This window comes from Lottia gigantea (assembly GCF_000327385.1).
Source record: "Lottia gigantea unplaced genomic scaffold LOTGIsca_4, whole genome shotgun sequence".
Taxonomy (NCBI): Eukaryota; Metazoa; Mollusca; class Gastropoda; family Lottiidae; genus Lottia; species Lottia gigantea.
In genome coordinates, this window is record NW_008709379.1 from 2,984,884 (window position 1) to 3,003,733 (window position 18,850).

The window sequence follows — 18,850 nt, forward strand, 5'->3', positions numbered from 1 at the left end:
AACATAATATGTGAATGAGATGGAATACGTGCAGAAAGTCATGGATTTAATTGTAACAGTTTAGCCGCAGTTAATTCCAACATGCATGAAATGAAATTTGCGTTCTATATTTCAACACATTGTCTAGCTTAGGAAGACGACAAATGTCATGGAAATCGGTCAAGTCTGTGGTTCCTGTAATTCCCGAAAAACTTAACTAAATGAGAGCATCATCATCCCATATCATAACTTTTAAGTTCAAATGGTATTTGCGATAACAACGATCTTGCGTTCTTCTGGAATGGCAGGAACCAGGAAATTGACGGAATTTGGTCTGCTGACATTATCCTGAAGTTCCATTACCACAAACATAAAGTTATGGACAAATTATGTCATTTGTTTTGGCGTTTATTTCATTATCTCAACGGAAGATTTGAGAGATGGACATCAACTGACATCGCTATGGCTATCCCATGTTTTATTGTATCGACCATTTAAAATACGTAAAAATTTCTCTGAATTCGACAGAAACAGCAAAATAGAGTTCTGATCAAGTGGTCATTCAGCCGGATATGCGCTATACCTAAGTTGAATATATACATAGCCTTAGTATGTACATCGGGTATACTTATAACTTCAATTTGGTCCATTCCACACATCCCGTCCTGAATGTGATTGCTTTTTTGACGTCATGCTTCCATTTCACAGAGTAAATTGCTACCAAGGAGCACGGAGGTGGAAACAATTGGGCAATCCGACTGGAAAAGTCAAATTTTAAGATATTAAACAGACCACTGAATACATTTGCTGTCCATTTTACAGTTTAAATAAAGACAATCTTAGTAAATAAACTGATCAATAAATTTATTTCATGAGGCAAAAACTTAAAATAATACACAATAACAAATAATAAATTTCTAATAATAAACACTTATTTAAATAACAATGTCACATTTATACAATTTTAGATTAGAACATACCAGATATGTCCATTATGTTTTTTATTTAAACCTTATTGAACTGATATAGAACATCATTAAGCTATCGTTGATTTGGCTAAATCCATAATCATGGACTACTGAAGATCTGAAAGTGTCAACTGGAATTTTGTATTTTGGGGCATTTGTATATCAAAATGAGCCAGCTCATGTAGACTATTTACATATCAAACCTTCTATTGATAAGAAAAAATTCATTTTGTGTGTTAAAATAAATTAGACAAAACCAAATGGTTGCAGCTCTACATAAAAAAGACAAAGCCAATTCCGCTTCTGTATTTCGTGGCAGTTTACTTCATTGGAATTCTTTAGAATCAAGCAGCCCAGTCAGTAAGACAAGGGCAAACCTCGTATGAACTGTAGTTCCACAAGTGATACTATGTCCCTATTAGATCTGGAACCAATAATAGTTCATAAATAAATTGATATAAAACCTAATATGTAATATCAAACATCAATTCCAAATAACATAAATGAATAATGAAAGCCTCTCTCAACTGTAAAGTAAAATCAAAACAAAAGAATATCGGAATGTGCTCTATATTATCTTTATCACTCCAAATGACAAGCAATGCAAGTAGTACTCAAACAGTAACTGCCTGGTGCTACCTGGTTATTATTGACTGTTCTTTGCAGATGTCTGGTTAACCAGTAATTAAAAAGTTTGATTAAAGGGATCGGCTTAGATTTAAATAAGATTCTAAAAACTTGAGCATTCTAACAACAGTAAGATTGTGAATCACACGACACACATCAATTACTTCATTCAATAACTTCATTGCCAATCTTTCCTATGAAATAAAAATGAAATAACTTGAATTTGAGCTCTTTTAATAGAAAGTAATATAAAAAATCCATTTACAATTTAGCATCCAGGCAACTTAAGAGTCAATTGATATTCAGTCCCTGTTGTACTAACCAACAGATTTCAAACCTTCATACAAATATAAATAAATAGAACATTCCTCGGACGGATTACTGACTGTTAAAAATATAATATTGCATAATATGAAGGGCTAAATATTTATGTGGCAATTACTTTAGAAAAAGTTTCAAAAGATTGTGACTTTTTTGCAATGAAAATTAAAAAAAGGAAAGATCACAAGGCAAAGGGAAAATTGGCGCCAGAATGCCCACTACCTACTGTAAACTACTAGAACTCCTTTGATCTTAGAATTCTGAATTTTAGAAATATTATACCTTGCTCAGAAACAGGTGAACTAAATGCAAAATTGGTGCAAACAATCTAAACACTTCAGTGTATATGATGACGATTACAATTACTCACAATATACAACTTGAAAGTAATTGGTATCCATTGTTATATATAGGCTAAGGTATTTATGCCTACTGTTCCATACCTTGAAATTTATCTTATTTACATTAGAGTACAGTAAATAAATATCCAAAATTCCCTTTAAAGCAAAACTATAGCATATGATGTATAAATAAACAAGCACAAGACTTCAAGCAACAAATATATACAATGGATAAGCTTACATGAAACATTTCAAGACATTTAATATTACACAGGGAATTACTATTTGGTGTACCAAATGACAGAAATTTCAGCTAACAATTCAAGCTGAAATAAGCAAGGCATTCTACATTGTTCAGACAATGACTGTCATTCTTCAAAATATTTTGCTGAAAAAGTCTTGAAAATTTAAAAAGTTTGGTGAATTGTGAAAAGTAATACATGAAGTAAATAAAATCTTATTTCAGTATACCAAATTGACTTAATTCCTAAGCACAATTTTCTTAACTTTAATTCCCTTTTCAACATACAAGAGAAAGTTTAGAAATTACATTTTTAGCTGGAATGTAGCCATTAACTCATAGCTGAATTGCAACTAGAGCTGCAGTTCAAATTAACAATTCCTCATATATGACAAACATCATTCTGATTTAAAACTTTAAATAAATTTGAAATAAAGATTTTAAAACAATTATTGTTATAATTTAGTTTAAGTTTTTACAAAGCAAAATGCCAATGGAGCAGTCAAATGTGATGTGACATCATTCTGACAGAAAATTCCAAAAATATATACAAACTTGAGACTAGTTGTCATATCTTACAATCCATACAAGTTTTCAGACACATTTTATTTATAATATTTATAACAAATCCCTTAATGCTGTGCTTTTGATCTATCCAATTTGTTTTTTTATGTGGCCTTCCTTACATACTATGACTAATGCACAAATGGATAAATTCTTTTTTTAAAAATTCCATTTGGGACTATCACAAGAAACACAAATTGAAACAATACACAATAAAAAAGTTTTCACGAAAAATAACAGTGCAATGTATAGTTCATCACATCACTTCTAAATCACATCATATATAATGTCTTCTCATTTTAAACGGTGATATCTTGTAATGAAGAATGGTTTCCATGGTAATAATATAATTCAATTAAACTAGACGTAAAATATTCGAACTTTAGATGTACTCACTAATAGGTCACCATCGAAAAAACGTGTTTCTATTAAAACATTTCCACTGTAAAAGAAAACATTTTCAAACATATATCATATCTTAATGCTGAAATATTCAGATTTTGATGGATATATAAATTATTTAGATTGAAGAAGCTTGTTTTTATTGAATTGCAAGAGAACTGGATGTAAAATTTTACTTCTGATAAGTATTAAAGAGAGCTGAAATTGATTGAACTCTATTAGTTGTTTGAAGAAAATAATTACACAAATTATCCTCTAATTAATAAAAAAAAATCCCCATAAATGCAGTCCAATTTCCTCTAGCTCTTCTCTGACTTATATCAATTATATCTATAAAGTCGAGTGCCAATTATTATTAGCAAAAAAACATCTTGATATATTTACTTAAGTATACTAGCAGGCATCATTTGACTTTCAGGAGCAGCTTCTATCACAGACTGCCAGGTATTGGTAGAACCAGGTATTACAAAACCAAACTCAAAGAACCAATCTGAAATACACATTTGTACATTAGTATGTAGGACTGGGTTAAATGATCAAAATAATCGATTATCGTCGCAAAAAATTTATTATTTCAATTATCGATTATCAAATTTCATAATCGATTATATGTCAAAGTAACATTTTCTCCACTGTACTCATTAACAAGTAGTAATCTCTTCCACATAGGTTCCCTTCAGCACATAATTCACCCACAATCGGCAAGAATAACCCACGAAATTAAGACATTTGGCATTTTTTTAATTTAGTATTTACAGGATTTCTCAATTAAATTATTTGAATTATTAAACGATCAATAGTCTGCCATCGATTATCAATCTAAATTTTTTAATAGATACCCATGTACATCATAATCTTAGGGATTACTACTTAACATACCATGTAGTATGCAGTGAGAGAAATTTTAACAGAACACCATGTTGGAGCATGTACGGTATGTACAGAATGTAGTACACAGGGCCCCACTATCTCAAGAATAATTACTAGCATGCAACTAAATCTTTAAGCTGGCTGTACTTAACAAATTTACAAGCAAATGAATCTTGTACAGCTTTTTGGGAGATTCAGTTTAAATGTACATAATACAAACTTATAGTTTAAAGCATAAAAGAAAAAACCTAACACAATAGACAATTTTGAATTAGTGGGATTGGAGAAAGAGATTTTAAAGATGTGGTGATTTTACTGCAGTGACACGCTGGTACCTTTGTTTGTTTGCATTATGAGCCTTGTCCTGTATCAAATATTGCTGACATGTGAATAAGATCTATACAAACCAACCTTCTAAACATTTTCCTTTAAATAGCACTCTCTGTTCCAGTCTAAACTTTTCCATAGCTTCTTTTGATGAAAAATTTAATTCTCTAGAAACTGCTCTACACTTCAAGATCTTTTTTGGTACACGAGCTGTAATAAAATAACATAACATAAGAAAGTGTATCAACCCTGTTCAACTTGGGGCAGGTGATATCAGAAACTTTCTCACTTGACCTTCAATTTTTTGTCATATCCCTATACACCCAATTTACTTAAAAATCTTTTGAAAACTAAAGAGCCATAGGCATTGTCACAATTTGGAGTTTTCAAAGAGGTGAAATGATAAACAGGGAAATTGGACAAAGCTCTCAAAATAGGCTACTCCAGATAGTGTGAGGAAAATTTAACCAAGGGAATTGGCCTTTGGAGGAATCTGGAACCTGTGAAGAACATAGGGCCTTGATATATTGCCCTAGAGGAATGACAAGAAATATGCTGAACTTTTGTCAACAAGACTTACCTTCATGTTCAGCATCAGGCACAGCCCTGGAAAATACAACATATAAGCCTATGGTTTTTGTCATTAAATTTTGATTAGTTTACAAATTTACTTTTGATAGAAACGATAGCAATTCAACATATTTTGATGATCAGATAGTAACAAAAAATCAAACTTTGTGCAGACCGTTTAAAGCAAAATAAACACCAAGGAGATTAATCAATGGCATTGTATGACAAAAAATCTTTCTACAGTATACAGTATGGTATAGAAAATAACTTACAAATCATCTGATGATTGCCACAATATTTTACCACTATCAGCATCTCTAAGATTCATCCAATTTCTTGTGATCATATGTTAAGGAATATACCCAACAAGCTATGGAAATGCTTAGTTTAGAGGAATTGCAAGAACAATAGATGTTTGACTGAAAATTTTAATGCTGCAAATCAGTGTTCCAGAATATAAATGATTTTAGGTTGCCTTGCTCGCTTTGTATGTGAATACCTGACCACGCATCTCTGTGCCACCCTGCTCTGCCTGTGGTTTGAATGAGCCCTAACACTAGCAACAAGTCAAATGACAAGAGTTGAAGAGAAGCCTGTTACAATGTTACATATAGTCATGAAGTAAATAGGTTGTCGAATTAATACTATTCTGTGCATGATGAGGACTGAATGAAACTGAATGATTGAATGACGATGTGACATTAGTTATGCAGTAATTGTTGAATAGTGTAAATGGAATATTGAAACCAATGAGAAGTCACATTCACGTCATTGATTCTTGAATATTTAGAAATGTAAATAAAAAGGATACAAGCTAAAACCACTCATTATGTCTTCGGCTTTCGATGGCATCTTCTCTTCAAGAAAATTCGGGGTCACCTGAAATGAAATAGCTTACAGTATGTGACTTGTTGCTATTAAATACAAGCTTATTCCAATTTTTAATCTTCAGTAGACGTTGGTGCTGTATGTCAACAAACCAAGATGGCGTCGTAACTACTTCCGATTAAATAACATGACATATTCCTACGCATATATACAATTCGCATTTACTTTAGGATTAATCACACTTTATAATAATAGTATTCTCTATTCTATACCAAATTCAGCTAAAAAAATAAAATAAATTGGAAAAGTTCAGTTGAAAAATTTCGATTTATTCATAACATAGTCCAAGAGGAGTGATGAGGTTTCCGCCAGGGTTTGTCATCTTACTCAAATGTACACAATTTCACACGATATCATCCGAAAATAGTTACTTTAAAGCCAGTAAAGTTGTCATGCAAAACCTCATTTATGAGTACCTTAATGCCAGATATGGTATTTCCTTATTTTATTAGTTGGACCAAAGTTTGTGGTTATGTGAACGGTTAAAGTTGATATTATCATTTTGATCATGATAGCAAACCCTTTTTTATTCATTCATTATGTTGTCCCCATGGGATGAATGTTAGACTTTATTATCATTATTATTATTTTTATTACACCAGTTGATAGAAGCAAGTATCCGCTTCTATTTTCAAACGGAAATTCCAACAGATCAAGAGGGGGCAACAATATTATGATACAACTATACAATGGATATTTGTCCCTATTCAGGGTTTTGATATCCCATTCCCAAATAAGATTCTAGATATTTTATTCGTCAATTGATAGAGCAAGACATTCTGTAAATGTTATATACTTTTCCAGCTGATATAGAGCCAAGTACATCTCATTTAAAAATTACTCGCGGTCCATAGTAACTCTTAAATCCCATTTCATCTCGAACGCAATTTGACCTTTGACCTAAGAATGTAAGCAAAGAGAGAGATTGAAGGTAATTATTTTCGTTTAAGTAAACATTTACTTGTGTATTCCAAAGTACAGCTTCTTTTGGTATCTTATACGTAGGCATAATAAGTTTCAGATCATGACTGTATTGTCATTTTGATTTTCGAGTTCTGATATAGGCCGAATTGTCTTTTCTGCAATGCTTGTAAGACTGAGTTTACTGTGTAGATAGTGTGTGTGTAGTGAGTGCTTCAACAACAAACAAATCAACTGGCATAGACATTGTCAATAGTCTTCAGAGCCATAGCCCAGAAGATCAATGCCAGTTGCTAGCACAATAGCTGTCATACATGACAAAACTTCAAATTGGGGTATCCTCAAATCATGGAGAGCTGGGGTGGCTCAGTGAGTGTGTTGTTTGCATATTACCTGAAGATTAAACTCTGGTCGAGATGTACTGTACCACATTTTTAATGTAGTTTCCCTCTGTCAACGATCCAACCTATGGAGGGGCTAACTTGAAAAAAGTTTCAAGGCCTCGTGTTCTACAAGCGGTGCACGCTTATTAAAGAACTTTGGTCGAAAGAATAGGAAATAAGTAAAATACGTCTGTCCTGGCAACAAATTTCCCTCCCACTGGATGCAGTTGCTCATATTCATTGGCACAATATTAGGTGCTGAAAAGTAGTAAGTAATAAATCATTTCATTTTCAAAGAATTATGCCATATTCTTACCTGGTCAGCTGTGAAAATAGTCTGAGGATTTGCAAAAATGTCGGAACACTGTAGTTAATTTTTTTATTTTTCAGGCGATTGACTTTATTCAACTTTAATTTTTTTTATATTAAAAACAAGATTGAAAGCAAGAAAATGGCTGGCAGACATCTTGTAGAAGGAGACTGTGGTGGTTCCAATTCTCTTATGAAATTTGGTTCTCATTTTACACAAGACAGAGCATTTAAACAGGTATTTTTTTTCCTTCTTGAAATTATCTGACATATTATTTTATTATCAATCTGATAAAAATGTAAATCATGATGTTTCGTTTAAAGAAATTATACCTGCTATCCATTATCTGACTAAATTGTTAAACATCTCATGTTCTGGGTCATATAATATTTAACTAATTTCTTTCCCTGTATAGGATGGCTTTCGCCCTGTTCAACCTAAAACTCTACCAACTTCATCTGATGTAAGTATATCATTTTCTTTTTTTGTACAAGAACTATCACAATAAATGATATATTTGTAGAATTATGCTTTATACTATATTCACTAAACCCAAAGTAATAATAACAAATGCTGGGCACATTGAAGATCCCTCATCAGTTGGAAATCGAAAAAGAGTAGGCTTATACATACTGCTGTGCTGGAAAAAATTTTGGTCATCGCACACTGCTTGGTGTTGCCCTAGATAAAACAGATGCAGAAATGTGAGACATAAAACCTCATTTCATTTCAATGTAATCATTATGATTAATCATTAATAAAACTTTGTTTTATGTGTGGCTTATTCAATAATATTTATTATTCTGTTTTGTTTGGTGTAGCTGGTCAGTGAGTTTCTTTCAAATCACCAAACCACCATGGAACCACAAACATTTCATATGGGAAGTTTATTACAAGAAATGAGAGAAATTGAAGAAACAGAATTATCTTATACTCCCCAAAGAGGTAATGATAATGTTTTTACACATCAATCTACTGGTGGAAAAGATTGTCATTTTCCACATTTTAACTTGTGGTATCAGATTTCAAGTGCAGACCTGAGATTCTTTAGTTAGTGAATCTCAAAATAACAAACTATCATAAGTTCTCTCAGATTGGTTGGATTTTGATTCATCCAGTTGGTAGTACATCTACATGGAATAATGAAATAAGAGACCACAACCACACATATATAAAATAAATAAAAATGATTTGATAATGATTAAAGAAGACAGTCAGTCTTATTTATAGAATTATTCATCAAATGCATCAATGAATCAGATTTTACTCTTACTGCAATTCTCAAGTTTATCATTAACAGCTTTTACTCATAAGTCACATATAATTTTTATTATTAAATGGTTTCTTTTGACTGTAGCTCCAGCAATAGCAGAAATGGCAGCTGGTGACTGGGCTGAAGAATACCTTGCTCTTGATAAACCTATAGATAGTAACCCTGAGGTGATGTTAGATAGACAGCCATATTTACCAACACCAGTGAAATGGGCAGAGGAATATTTAGAACATACAGAAAATAGACCATGGTAAGTTGAGAACATAAAAAACACTTGTAATTTGAGAACATACAGAAAATAGACCATGTTAAGTTGTGAACATAAAAAACACTTGTAATTTGAGAACATACTGAAAATAGACCCTGTTAAGTTGAGAAAATACAGAAAATAGACCCTGTTAAGTTGTGAACGTAAAAACACTTGTAATTTGAGAACATACTGAAAATAGACCCTGTTAAGTTGAGAAAATACAGAAAATAGACCATGTTAAGTTGTGAACATAAAAAACACTTGTAATTTGAGAACATACTGAAAATAGACCCTGTTAAGTTGAGAAAATACAGAAAATAGACCATGTTAAGTTGTGAACATAAAAAACACTTGTAATTTGAGAACATACTGAAAATAGACCCTGTTAAGTTGAGAAAATACAGAAAATAGACCCTGTTAAGTTGTGAACGTAAAAACACTTGTAATTTGAGAACATACTGAAAATAGACCCTGTTAAGTTGAGAAAATACAGAAAATAGACCATGTTAAGTTGTGAACATAAAAAACACTTGTAATTTGAGAACATACTGAAAATAGACCCTGTTAAGTTGAGAAAATACAGAAAATAGACCCTGTTAAGTTGTGAACGTAAAAACACTTGTAATTTGAGAACATACTGAAAATAGACCCTGTTAAGTTGAGAAAATACAGAAAATAGACCATGTTAAGTTGTGAACATAAAAAACACTTGTAATTTGAGAACATACTGAAAATAGACCCTGTTAAGTTGAGAAAATACAGAAAATAGACCTTGGTAAATTGAGAACATATTTTAAAAAAAACACTTGTAATTCAAATTGGATACATTTTTTCACCTCTTTCTTTTATACCTTTTAGGCATTCTAAAATTATTTGAAGATCAAAACATGAAAAAGTCATAGAGAAGAGAAGTGAGAAGTGATATTTTATCATTGATTATCAATATAGACTTAAACAAAGAAACATAACAAGTGCTTCTTTAAGAGCTTTGTTCCATCAAACAATCTTTTGTAACCTTTTTTATTTAAGGATAGAGGAACATAATCAGAATATATTAGACGATACCAAATGGATTGATGAATATCATACACAAGCTACCAGAGATGGTGATCTTGACAAAACTGCATCTGATCTTCTTAGTAATTTAGATGATCCAAAATTTGCTAATTCCCAGGTAACCTTTGCTTAATACACCTACTGATTCTTCTGAGCATCTTCTGAAATTTATGATCAAATATACCATTAGTTTTGATTAATTTTCATTTACCTTGTATGCTTATGTATTTTAAACAGATCCCAGTTTAATTTAAAGTAACAGTGAGCACCAACTTTACAGTGCATATATTGAAATATTTATTTAAGTTAATTGAAAATTATAGTGAACAAAATTGAAAAAGGAATAGTTTTCAAACAAGTTACAAGCAAATGAAGTTCATAAATAAAGATAACCCCCTGAATACTGTAGAATTTGAACACAGTTCTTGTTATTTCGAAGCTGGTGTATACACCCTCTTGGATGATTTTTATACGCCCACATCTCTCTATGTGGACATAAGCACCCTTGTCCGTTCGTCGGTCTAACGCTCTAAGAACTAGATTTTTTGATGGAATTAAATGAAATTAGGTATGTGTATACTTATTTATAAAACGAAGATCAAGTTCGAATTTGAGCTATTTTTCGACTGTTAGAAGCAAGAGTTATTACCCTTGCCCCAAAATCTTGAATATTTACCGTCCGCATGCCGTGTTGGGTGTGTATGGCTGTGGTCCACTATATTTCATCAAGTTGTTACAAAATTATGTAGTTGACTTTTGCAAAATATATCTTTTATATTTGTTAACATAGACATGTGAATGATGGATACTGCAGTAAATGTTACCAACTTTGGCAACTTATCTGAATCTATTTATTGCATTCACAATTATGTAGATATATCCAAGTTTGACTGTGAACTCAAAAGATTTCTTAAACTTCAGCTTTAAAACTAAAATATTTTTCATAAATCAGGTTTCAATATTTTTCAAAATTGTTTGATTAACATTATCATGATATTATTACATCACCATGTATTTTCTTGATATATTTTGCAGTTTGCAAAGTTTGTAAAGAAAATAGAGAATGGTGATATAATAATAGAAGATAATAAAGTTATAGAAGTAGATGAATCTCAACAATGGGTTGACCAATTTACTAGGCAGCAGGTATTTTACCTCTGTATACCGTATCTTTCAATACTTGGGATAATCTGTGATAAACTGTGTTTAGTCTATATACAATTGATAGATACTTAAGCCTTAAGACTTTTATCAAAGATTTACCAAAACATACCTGAAGTCTGACCTAAACAAATGATCAGTCGTTGCGAACCCTACCCATGATTGAATTGAAATGACTTTGGAAATTTATTAATTTATGTGAACATTCCAAAATACTGGAGGGAGTGATCTTTGTTTTATGAACTTCATTTGTTTGTAACTTTTTTTGAAAATTAATTTTATCAATAATGTTTAATTTTACCTATGATGTTAGAGTATAGTTAAAATATTTGTGAAAATGCCATGTATATAGAGATACACTACAATTTGATGTCCTGTTGAAAGTAATAGCCATGACATGTCTATTTTAACAGGATGGTAAATCTCTAGTTGATAAATGGGAAGAAGAGTTTTCAGATTTCTCGTCTAATCAGGGTGCTGAAACAACAGATAAAGATTTCTGGGATCAGTTACAACAACATTGGCTACAGGCAGACCAGTAAGTTCAGTTATATTGTAACTTGTCTCCAGGTGCAGGTAATAGAACAAGTACTACTTTAATAGGAACACACAGAGAAATAGATGAATCTGAAACTCTGAGTAACATCAAACATTAGGTTATGTCTGACTATGTATATTATATTTTTTGGTCTCTCCAAAAGTGATGCAAATCAAATCCATTTGAAGGACATTTGTTTAACTGAGATAAAGGTTTTAAAGCTATAAGCTTGTAGTTTTAATTTTATATATTGAAACATGCTGAATGTGATGAATTATTTATTGCTTTCTAGAGATAATTTAGGTCATCCATGGCTGTCAGATTATGAACAGACAGAACCCTATCAAGTAAGTTGAAATATTTGTATTTCCAATAAATGCTGACTATATCCATTTATATGTTATCAAATTTGGTTAAAAGTAACAAAACACTAAAGTCAAGCAAGCAAGCATGAAAATTATTTGGTAAAAAAACGGAGAGTTGATCATTTTACCATTATATTATTGAATCACCTCAAATATACAGTATATTATATTTTATGTTATATTTTTAAGTCGAAGAAGGGTCAAAAGGTACTGACTGAAAACATTATTTTCCCTTTAAAATGATCTTTTTCATGGATTGCCCTGGACATATACTATATGTTTTTCCTACAATATTAGCCTTTCATTTGATCCTTTCTGACTTCTATCCATGACGGAATATATAGTAGAGCAGAGAAATAATTGTGCACATCTATTTCATTGAGATCAAAACTACATTTGAATTAAGATATTTCTTTTTAGTCTATTTACTATTAATATATACATTTAAGAAATTATTATCTCAAAGCATACACAATACCTATCTTAAAAAATCATAAGATACCCATCTATTCCCCTCTATACCCAAGCCTCCTTTACAACCCTTATTTAAGAAAATATAATCTTGTAAAATTATGTTTTGAAGTTTAATTTGGGAATTATTTTCATTCTTTCTTATTGATAAGTATTTAGGTTAAGTTTATTGTTTTATATCGTGTGGCACAATTTCTCTCAGACAAACCAATAGAAATAAATTAGTTTATACTTTTGTTGACTGGTGATAGTTTTGGAATGTGACACCATATTATTACAATGTCTGTAGAACAACATATAGCATATTCTCTTTATGTTTTCTCCTAGAATTATACATTTGAAACAGAAAACCCTTTACTAGAACACCCTAATCCATTTGAAGCTGGTATGGAAAAGCTACAAGAAGGTGATATACCTAATGCTGTATTGTTATTTGAAGCTGCTGTACAGAAAGATGAAAATCATGCCATGGTAAATAGTACATTGTTTCAAAGCTATCATTATATACATAGCTGTTGATTAAAACAATCTGTGCTGTACATAATTGTAAAGATGAAAATATTTCTGTGAATTTCATAGTTGCAAATTTCTGTGCTAAGCATTGGTGTTGAGATTTTCAGAAATTTCTCTTTCCTACACAAGCAGTTGCTTAAGAAAATTCTGTGTGGGGCATACCTGTTGAATTGAAAAATAATTTGTAATTTGTAGTTGTTCATTAAGATATTACTGTCCTGTGTGTAGTATTTACTATTCTTTGCAAGTTTCTAGCATAGAACAATCATTCTGTATTTCACATTATCAATTATATATTTCTTCTTTTCTTATTTCAGGCATGGCAATATTTAGGCACGACTCAGGCTGAAAATGAACAGGAACCAGCAGCCATTGCTGCTCTTAAAAAGTAAGTAGTTTGCACATGGGTAGTGTGTTTACAACAAAAGATGCCCTTCAGTCATTTTCACATTGGCAGCTTGAGATTAGCTCTTGGCAATTAAAAGGTACTCAAGGATCTTCATACTGCAGAATATTCTGTGTGTTCTGATCAGTTCACAGTTTTCATAATTTGCTCATATACTTTAAATTGGAAACTCAACCAGATCTGATGGACTAAGGTCAATAATATTGAAGTTATTTTGAATTGTCAGTGTTCTATATTAGACTATTATTGTATTTTAGATGTGTGGCATTAGAACCTAGTAATTTAACTGCACTCATGGCCCTGGCTGTAAGTTATACCAATGAATCATTAGGAAGTTATGCTAGTCATTTTCTTAAAACATGGTTACAGAAAAATCCTAAGTATACTCATTTAGTCAAAGAAAATTTAACAGATACACCAATTACTTCATCATTTATGAATAGGTAAGAATTTTGTAGAAAAACAAAAATTGTAGTTCATGGGATTCCAGAAAAACTTTACCAGTGTATGACATAAATATGAAAAATATTGCTCATGCAATCATATACATGTATCTGGAATAGTGATTCCATTATCTTCTAATCTAGTCAAGTTTTCCTGGATTTACAGGAATCACAGACAATTGATGAGAAATCATACGTCAAACCAAAAATAAAAAGAGGTAGTTCTTGACCAGATCCTTGATCTACTCTAGATAATTTGTACCCACTATAGCTGGGTTATCTGAATAATGAAGAAAAAACTTGAACTTGATGGAGATAAAACATTAAAATTCAACAGGGTAAGTTATAGTCTGTCCTCTATTTGTCTATATATACATGTCTGTTGTATATTACAGTAAAGAATATGATGATGTTAAAGAATTATATCTACAGGCAGCAAGATTATCATCACAAGGTGAAATAGATGCTGATGTTCAGGTAGGTTATTGTTTATTGAATAACAGAGCTGTGCAGAAAATGCCCAAACATTCAGATTGTACCCTTTCAAATATTATTGGTGGAAAGGTTAATATCCAAAAGAACTTGGAGAAGTTCATATTTAGGTGTGACTCAACAAATATTGATGGAGTTTTAACCCTTGATTTAAAGGAAAAACCTGGAGGAAAGCATGAAACAAAACAGACTCGACTTTTAATCTGATTTATTGAAAAAGATTTGAATAAATTAATTTCAGAGTGGTTTAGGTGTATTATTTAATCTAAGTGGTGAATATGATAAAGCAGTAGATTGTTTTTCAGCTGCTCTTCAAGTTCGTCCAAAGGTTTGTGGCTTCATTCTTCTGTCACCCAGTCTTCTTTCTGTATATAATGTATATATTATATGATATCATTTCCTTCTTAATGCTTCAAATAGTATCAGACAGGACTGTTCATTTGGATCTATTTTTGCCTCAGGACCAGCAGGGAAGCTCAAATGTTTGAGAATCACAACATCATGTATAGCCTTTGCATTTAATACTACGATAAACTTTTTAAGATTTTTATAATTTGTAGGATGCTTTATTATGGAATAAATTAGGAGCTACATTAGCTAATGGTAATAGAAGTGAAGATGCTGTAGATGCTTATCATAATGCCTTACAGTTATCACCTGGTTTTATTAGATCTAGATATAATCTAGGCATAGCTTGTATTAATCTGGGTGCTCATAGGTAAGATTTTAACGATTTACATATAAACAGGCTATGTTCATGCATGCATATTCTACATGTTAAATTTTGATAACTGATTTTTGGTTCTCAACCACAATATAGATCATTCAGACAGTAGGAAGTATCAGAGATGCGCTGATAACAATTTTGAAACACAGAATGTGGTTCCTGTAAGTGATTCAGACACCTTTATGACTCTACAGTTTATTTAATTTGAAAACATTCTTGACTAAATCCTACTATATCTTTAGTAGTTTACTGTAGTAATTGTTATAATTCCCATTATTATTCAAACTATTTTTATTAATCCAACTTCAATCAATACATTGAACATCATTAATAGTTCTTCAGTGTTGTAGAAAAGGTTAATTTGTGGGTTGGCCAACCAACATAATTCACAAAAATTGAGCCCCCAGAAATGTTAACAAATTTCACGGTATGTTTATCACTATTAAGATCACCATTATTTTCAGTTAAATGTTGTTATTTATTATTTTGTAGGGAAGCAGTCGAACATTTTCTCTCAGCGTTAAATATGCAACAACAGAGTCGAGGACCGACAGGGGCTCAAGCTGTCATGTCTAACAACATCTGGAGTACTTTACGTATGACTTTATCCTTATTGGGTAGACCAGATCTATATGATGTTTGTGATAAGAATGATTTATTTAGACTGAATACAGAGTTCGGGACTGGGTCAACGTGACACCAGATAACCTCCAGTCTTTTTACAATCTGCCTGAAATCATGTGATAAAAACGATTCTGAATTGCCTGGTATATTAAGGTTGATTTTTACCTGATTTTACTAGTTTCTAAGTCAGATTTTAGATATTTCCCACAATGGTTGTGTTTGTGGTTTGTGCTGATCCCATCACCATTTTAGTCTCTAATTTTTACAGACAGTGACGCAATTTTTAAGTAAGATGTATTCTGTTTTATTCTGCTTAAAGCGACTCTAGAGCAGAATAGAATCAATTTGAAATCACGAATCTTGAGCTTACAAGGATGTCAGTTGCATTAAGTAATTCTGTAGCAGTACAATAGAGCTATAAGATTCATCTAAACAAAATATTGCTCTAAACTGATTTGTTTAAAGATCAAAAATTTTTAATTCTCCCCTATTTGTAACATGTTTGTTAATTTGTCAATATGAATAGAACAGTAGGTGTTAAGAGATGAGAATAATGGTCTGCTGGCTCAGAAATTGGATAGGGAAACTTACTTATATTACTTGAGGACATTGATGAAAGTCTAATTATAATTGTTTAATTAAAATTTTTAATTGGGTTTGCTGTCCCTGAATGTATGCTGTCTTTACAATCAGATTTAATAAAAACAATAAAGGTTTCCGAAAATAAATGTGATAAAAAGATCTCTGTTATGTGTACATTCCAGTTTTGAAATATATAGGGAATAGGGAATATATTTTATTATAAATAAACCTATTTTTCTAAATGAATTTACTTTATAATTGTAGTTGAAATATTCTCACAGACAGACAAGCACTGATACTTGTGAACCGGGTTTGATTCAAAACTAAACAGGAGCATTTCATTTAATAATTAAGAAGAATAATAGTAGTTGAAAGATTAAGTCAGAATTATATTGTGTTCTTTTCAACTAGGATGTGCACATTAACTTGGTTATACATTCTTCTGTTATTTAGATTGAAAGGTTTTATATTGAAAGATTGAAAGTAATCATGGGTTGTAATTGCTGAAAGAATCAATGAATGCATTCATAGGTAATGAAAGATTGTTATCAGTAATCAGATTGTAAATTATTTTGTAGAATTGTAAATTGTATCAATATTTATATAAATTACTAAAAATATATTAAAATATATTAAAATATATTGATAATAATTCAGTGGCAAAGCCAAAGTGGACACGTTTTTGGGGCAAAAATCTCATGACTCAGTTAGATATTCAGGCGACCCTCAGATATTTTGCACCTTCCCCCCTCCCCTCTCGGATGTCAACCTGGCTCCGCTACTGGAATAATTGTTATTTACCAACACAACATCGTATGGTAACATTTCTGAAACTACAGCATTCCTTATTTTTATCAAATTTGCTATTGTCCATAGAATGAAACGATTTAAATGAGTTTGAAGAAGTTATTGTCCTTTGCCCATTAACAGTGTGTTAAAATCAGCTGGGTACACTATTCATCCGATATATAGTTGGAACATGGTATAATTTTGTTGAATTTTGGACATCAGCTATCTTTTAAGTCAAATGAACTTCTGGAACTATATAATAATAGTTTTTTTTATACCGCGAGGTGATTCCTTTACCAATAAATAAACACATGAGAAACAGATTAAGAATTAATTTTTGCAACGAATCAAAAAGTTAGGGACGGGAACATCTCTAAAAGTGATAGTAAAGCGTTTTTATAGTTTTTTCTACTCTCTTTGCAAAGGCTCTTAAATATTTTTAAGAAGCTTTTGTGATAATGACGTCATATATGAGCATTAAAGGAACCACAAATATTAAACGAAATTATTGAAGTGATCCAATGACCAAATAGAAGACATAAATGGCCCTCATACGCATAAAAAGGGAAGATAACCTGTTTACAATGTGAAATTGAGATTCAGGATGCACATTTGTTCAAATTATGTTTTTGGATAAAAGCAAGCCAGTTTCCTCCATAACAGCGCTTCCAATTTTTCCAACTGATGAACTTATCTTTTCTTATCTTATCAGGATCATCATCAATAGGCCAACGGAACATGTTGGTGAAGGTGTGAAAAGACAATCTACACACTATTTCGATGTACAAGTTTTGTTAAAAAATACACAAGTACATGTGTATTAATTAGATGAACAGGTTATGTTGCTGTGACCAAGTATACATGACCAAAAAAGATGAATATGCTATCACAAATCAAATATACACAAAACTATAAATGAACGATGAACATCAAACAAAAAGAACACCATCACTGATACCCCCGTCAATCCACAAAGCATTAAGCACAAAACAACAACGATAGAAAACAGAACTACAAGCATACATAAAGCAAAAGCCGACATCCACACTCGTCAAGACCAGCAACAAACAAATACAAACAATAGACAAAAACACGTCAAGTACCAGCGGTCAACGAAGCATCACAATGCTATCAGCAAGCCTCCAAAGCACAAGGAACACAATAGCTCAGGCACCTTGCTCATCGTTCAGCCCATCAACTACACTGCAGCGCCCCATCATTCACCAGCGCTCAGCATGCCATCTCCCATCGAATTTTACTTGTAGAAACATATAATGATAATTCTATCTGAAAATCTAAATTTAAAAGCCCATTGACAAACATTCGGGTGTAAAATGTTTGAACACTGTCACGTCGAGTCACGTTTTACTATTACGTCCGCGCTATAATTAAATTATAGCTGCTGTTTTTATTCTCAGCGCTTTTTTGCACTGTAAATCATGGCCTCA

At 31.7% G+C, this 18,850-nt stretch overlaps 2 protein-coding genes across 2 annotated transcripts; one reads left to right on the plus strand and one right to left on the minus strand.

Annotated features, from left to right (window-relative positions):
• Nucleotides 1-2,896: 2,896 nt before the first annotated feature.
• On the minus strand, nt 2,897-6,199 carry LOTGIDRAFT_228769 (hypothetical protein). The gene is made up of 6 exons (XM_009059745.1): nt 6,022-6,199; nt 5,483-5,545; nt 5,221-5,246; nt 4,725-4,850; nt 3,828-3,933; nt 2,897-3,483 (listed from the first exon to the last, which is right to left on the minus strand). Exons 1-6 carry the CDS (start codon nt 6,060-6,062, stop codon nt 3,402-3,404), a joined length of 444 nt encoding a protein of 147 aa, XP_009057993.1. The 5' UTR covers nt 6,063-6,199; the 3' UTR covers nt 2,897-3,401.
• Nucleotides 6,200-7,853: 1,654 nt separating this feature from the next.
• Nucleotides 7,854-16,104, plus strand: LOTGIDRAFT_209637 (hypothetical protein; the record flags this gene model as incomplete). Its single annotated transcript, XM_009059746.1, has 15 exons — nt 7,854-7,949; nt 8,128-8,175; nt 8,534-8,657; nt 9,070-9,235; nt 10,265-10,409; nt 11,327-11,437; nt 11,866-11,990; nt 12,283-12,337; nt 13,154-13,297; nt 13,657-13,727; nt 14,003-14,188; nt 14,584-14,665; nt 14,922-15,008; nt 15,241-15,398; nt 15,900-16,104. The coding sequence occupies 15 exons, from the start codon at nt 7,854-7,856 to the stop codon at nt 16,102-16,104; spliced, it is 1,803 nt and encodes a 600-aa protein (XP_009057994.1).
• Nucleotides 16,105-18,850: the final 2,746 nt, after the last annotated feature.

What these genes read in the sequence shown, in the direction of transcription:
- LOTGIDRAFT_228769 (XM_009059745.1), bottom strand. Translation starts at nt 6,062, where the DNA reads ATGCCATCGAAAGCCGAAGACATAATGAGTGGTTTTAGCTT. An exon ending in TAAAGGAAAATGTTTAGAAG is followed by an intron (nt 3,934 to 4,724) that starts GTTGGTTTGTAT and finishes TGTGTATTTCAG; the next exon opens with ATTGGTTCTTTGAGTTTGGT. An exon ending in ATGCCTGCTAGTATACTTAA is followed by an intron (nt 3,484 to 3,827) that starts GTAAATATATCA and finishes TTTCTTTTACAG; the next exon opens with TGGAAATGTTTTAATAGAAA.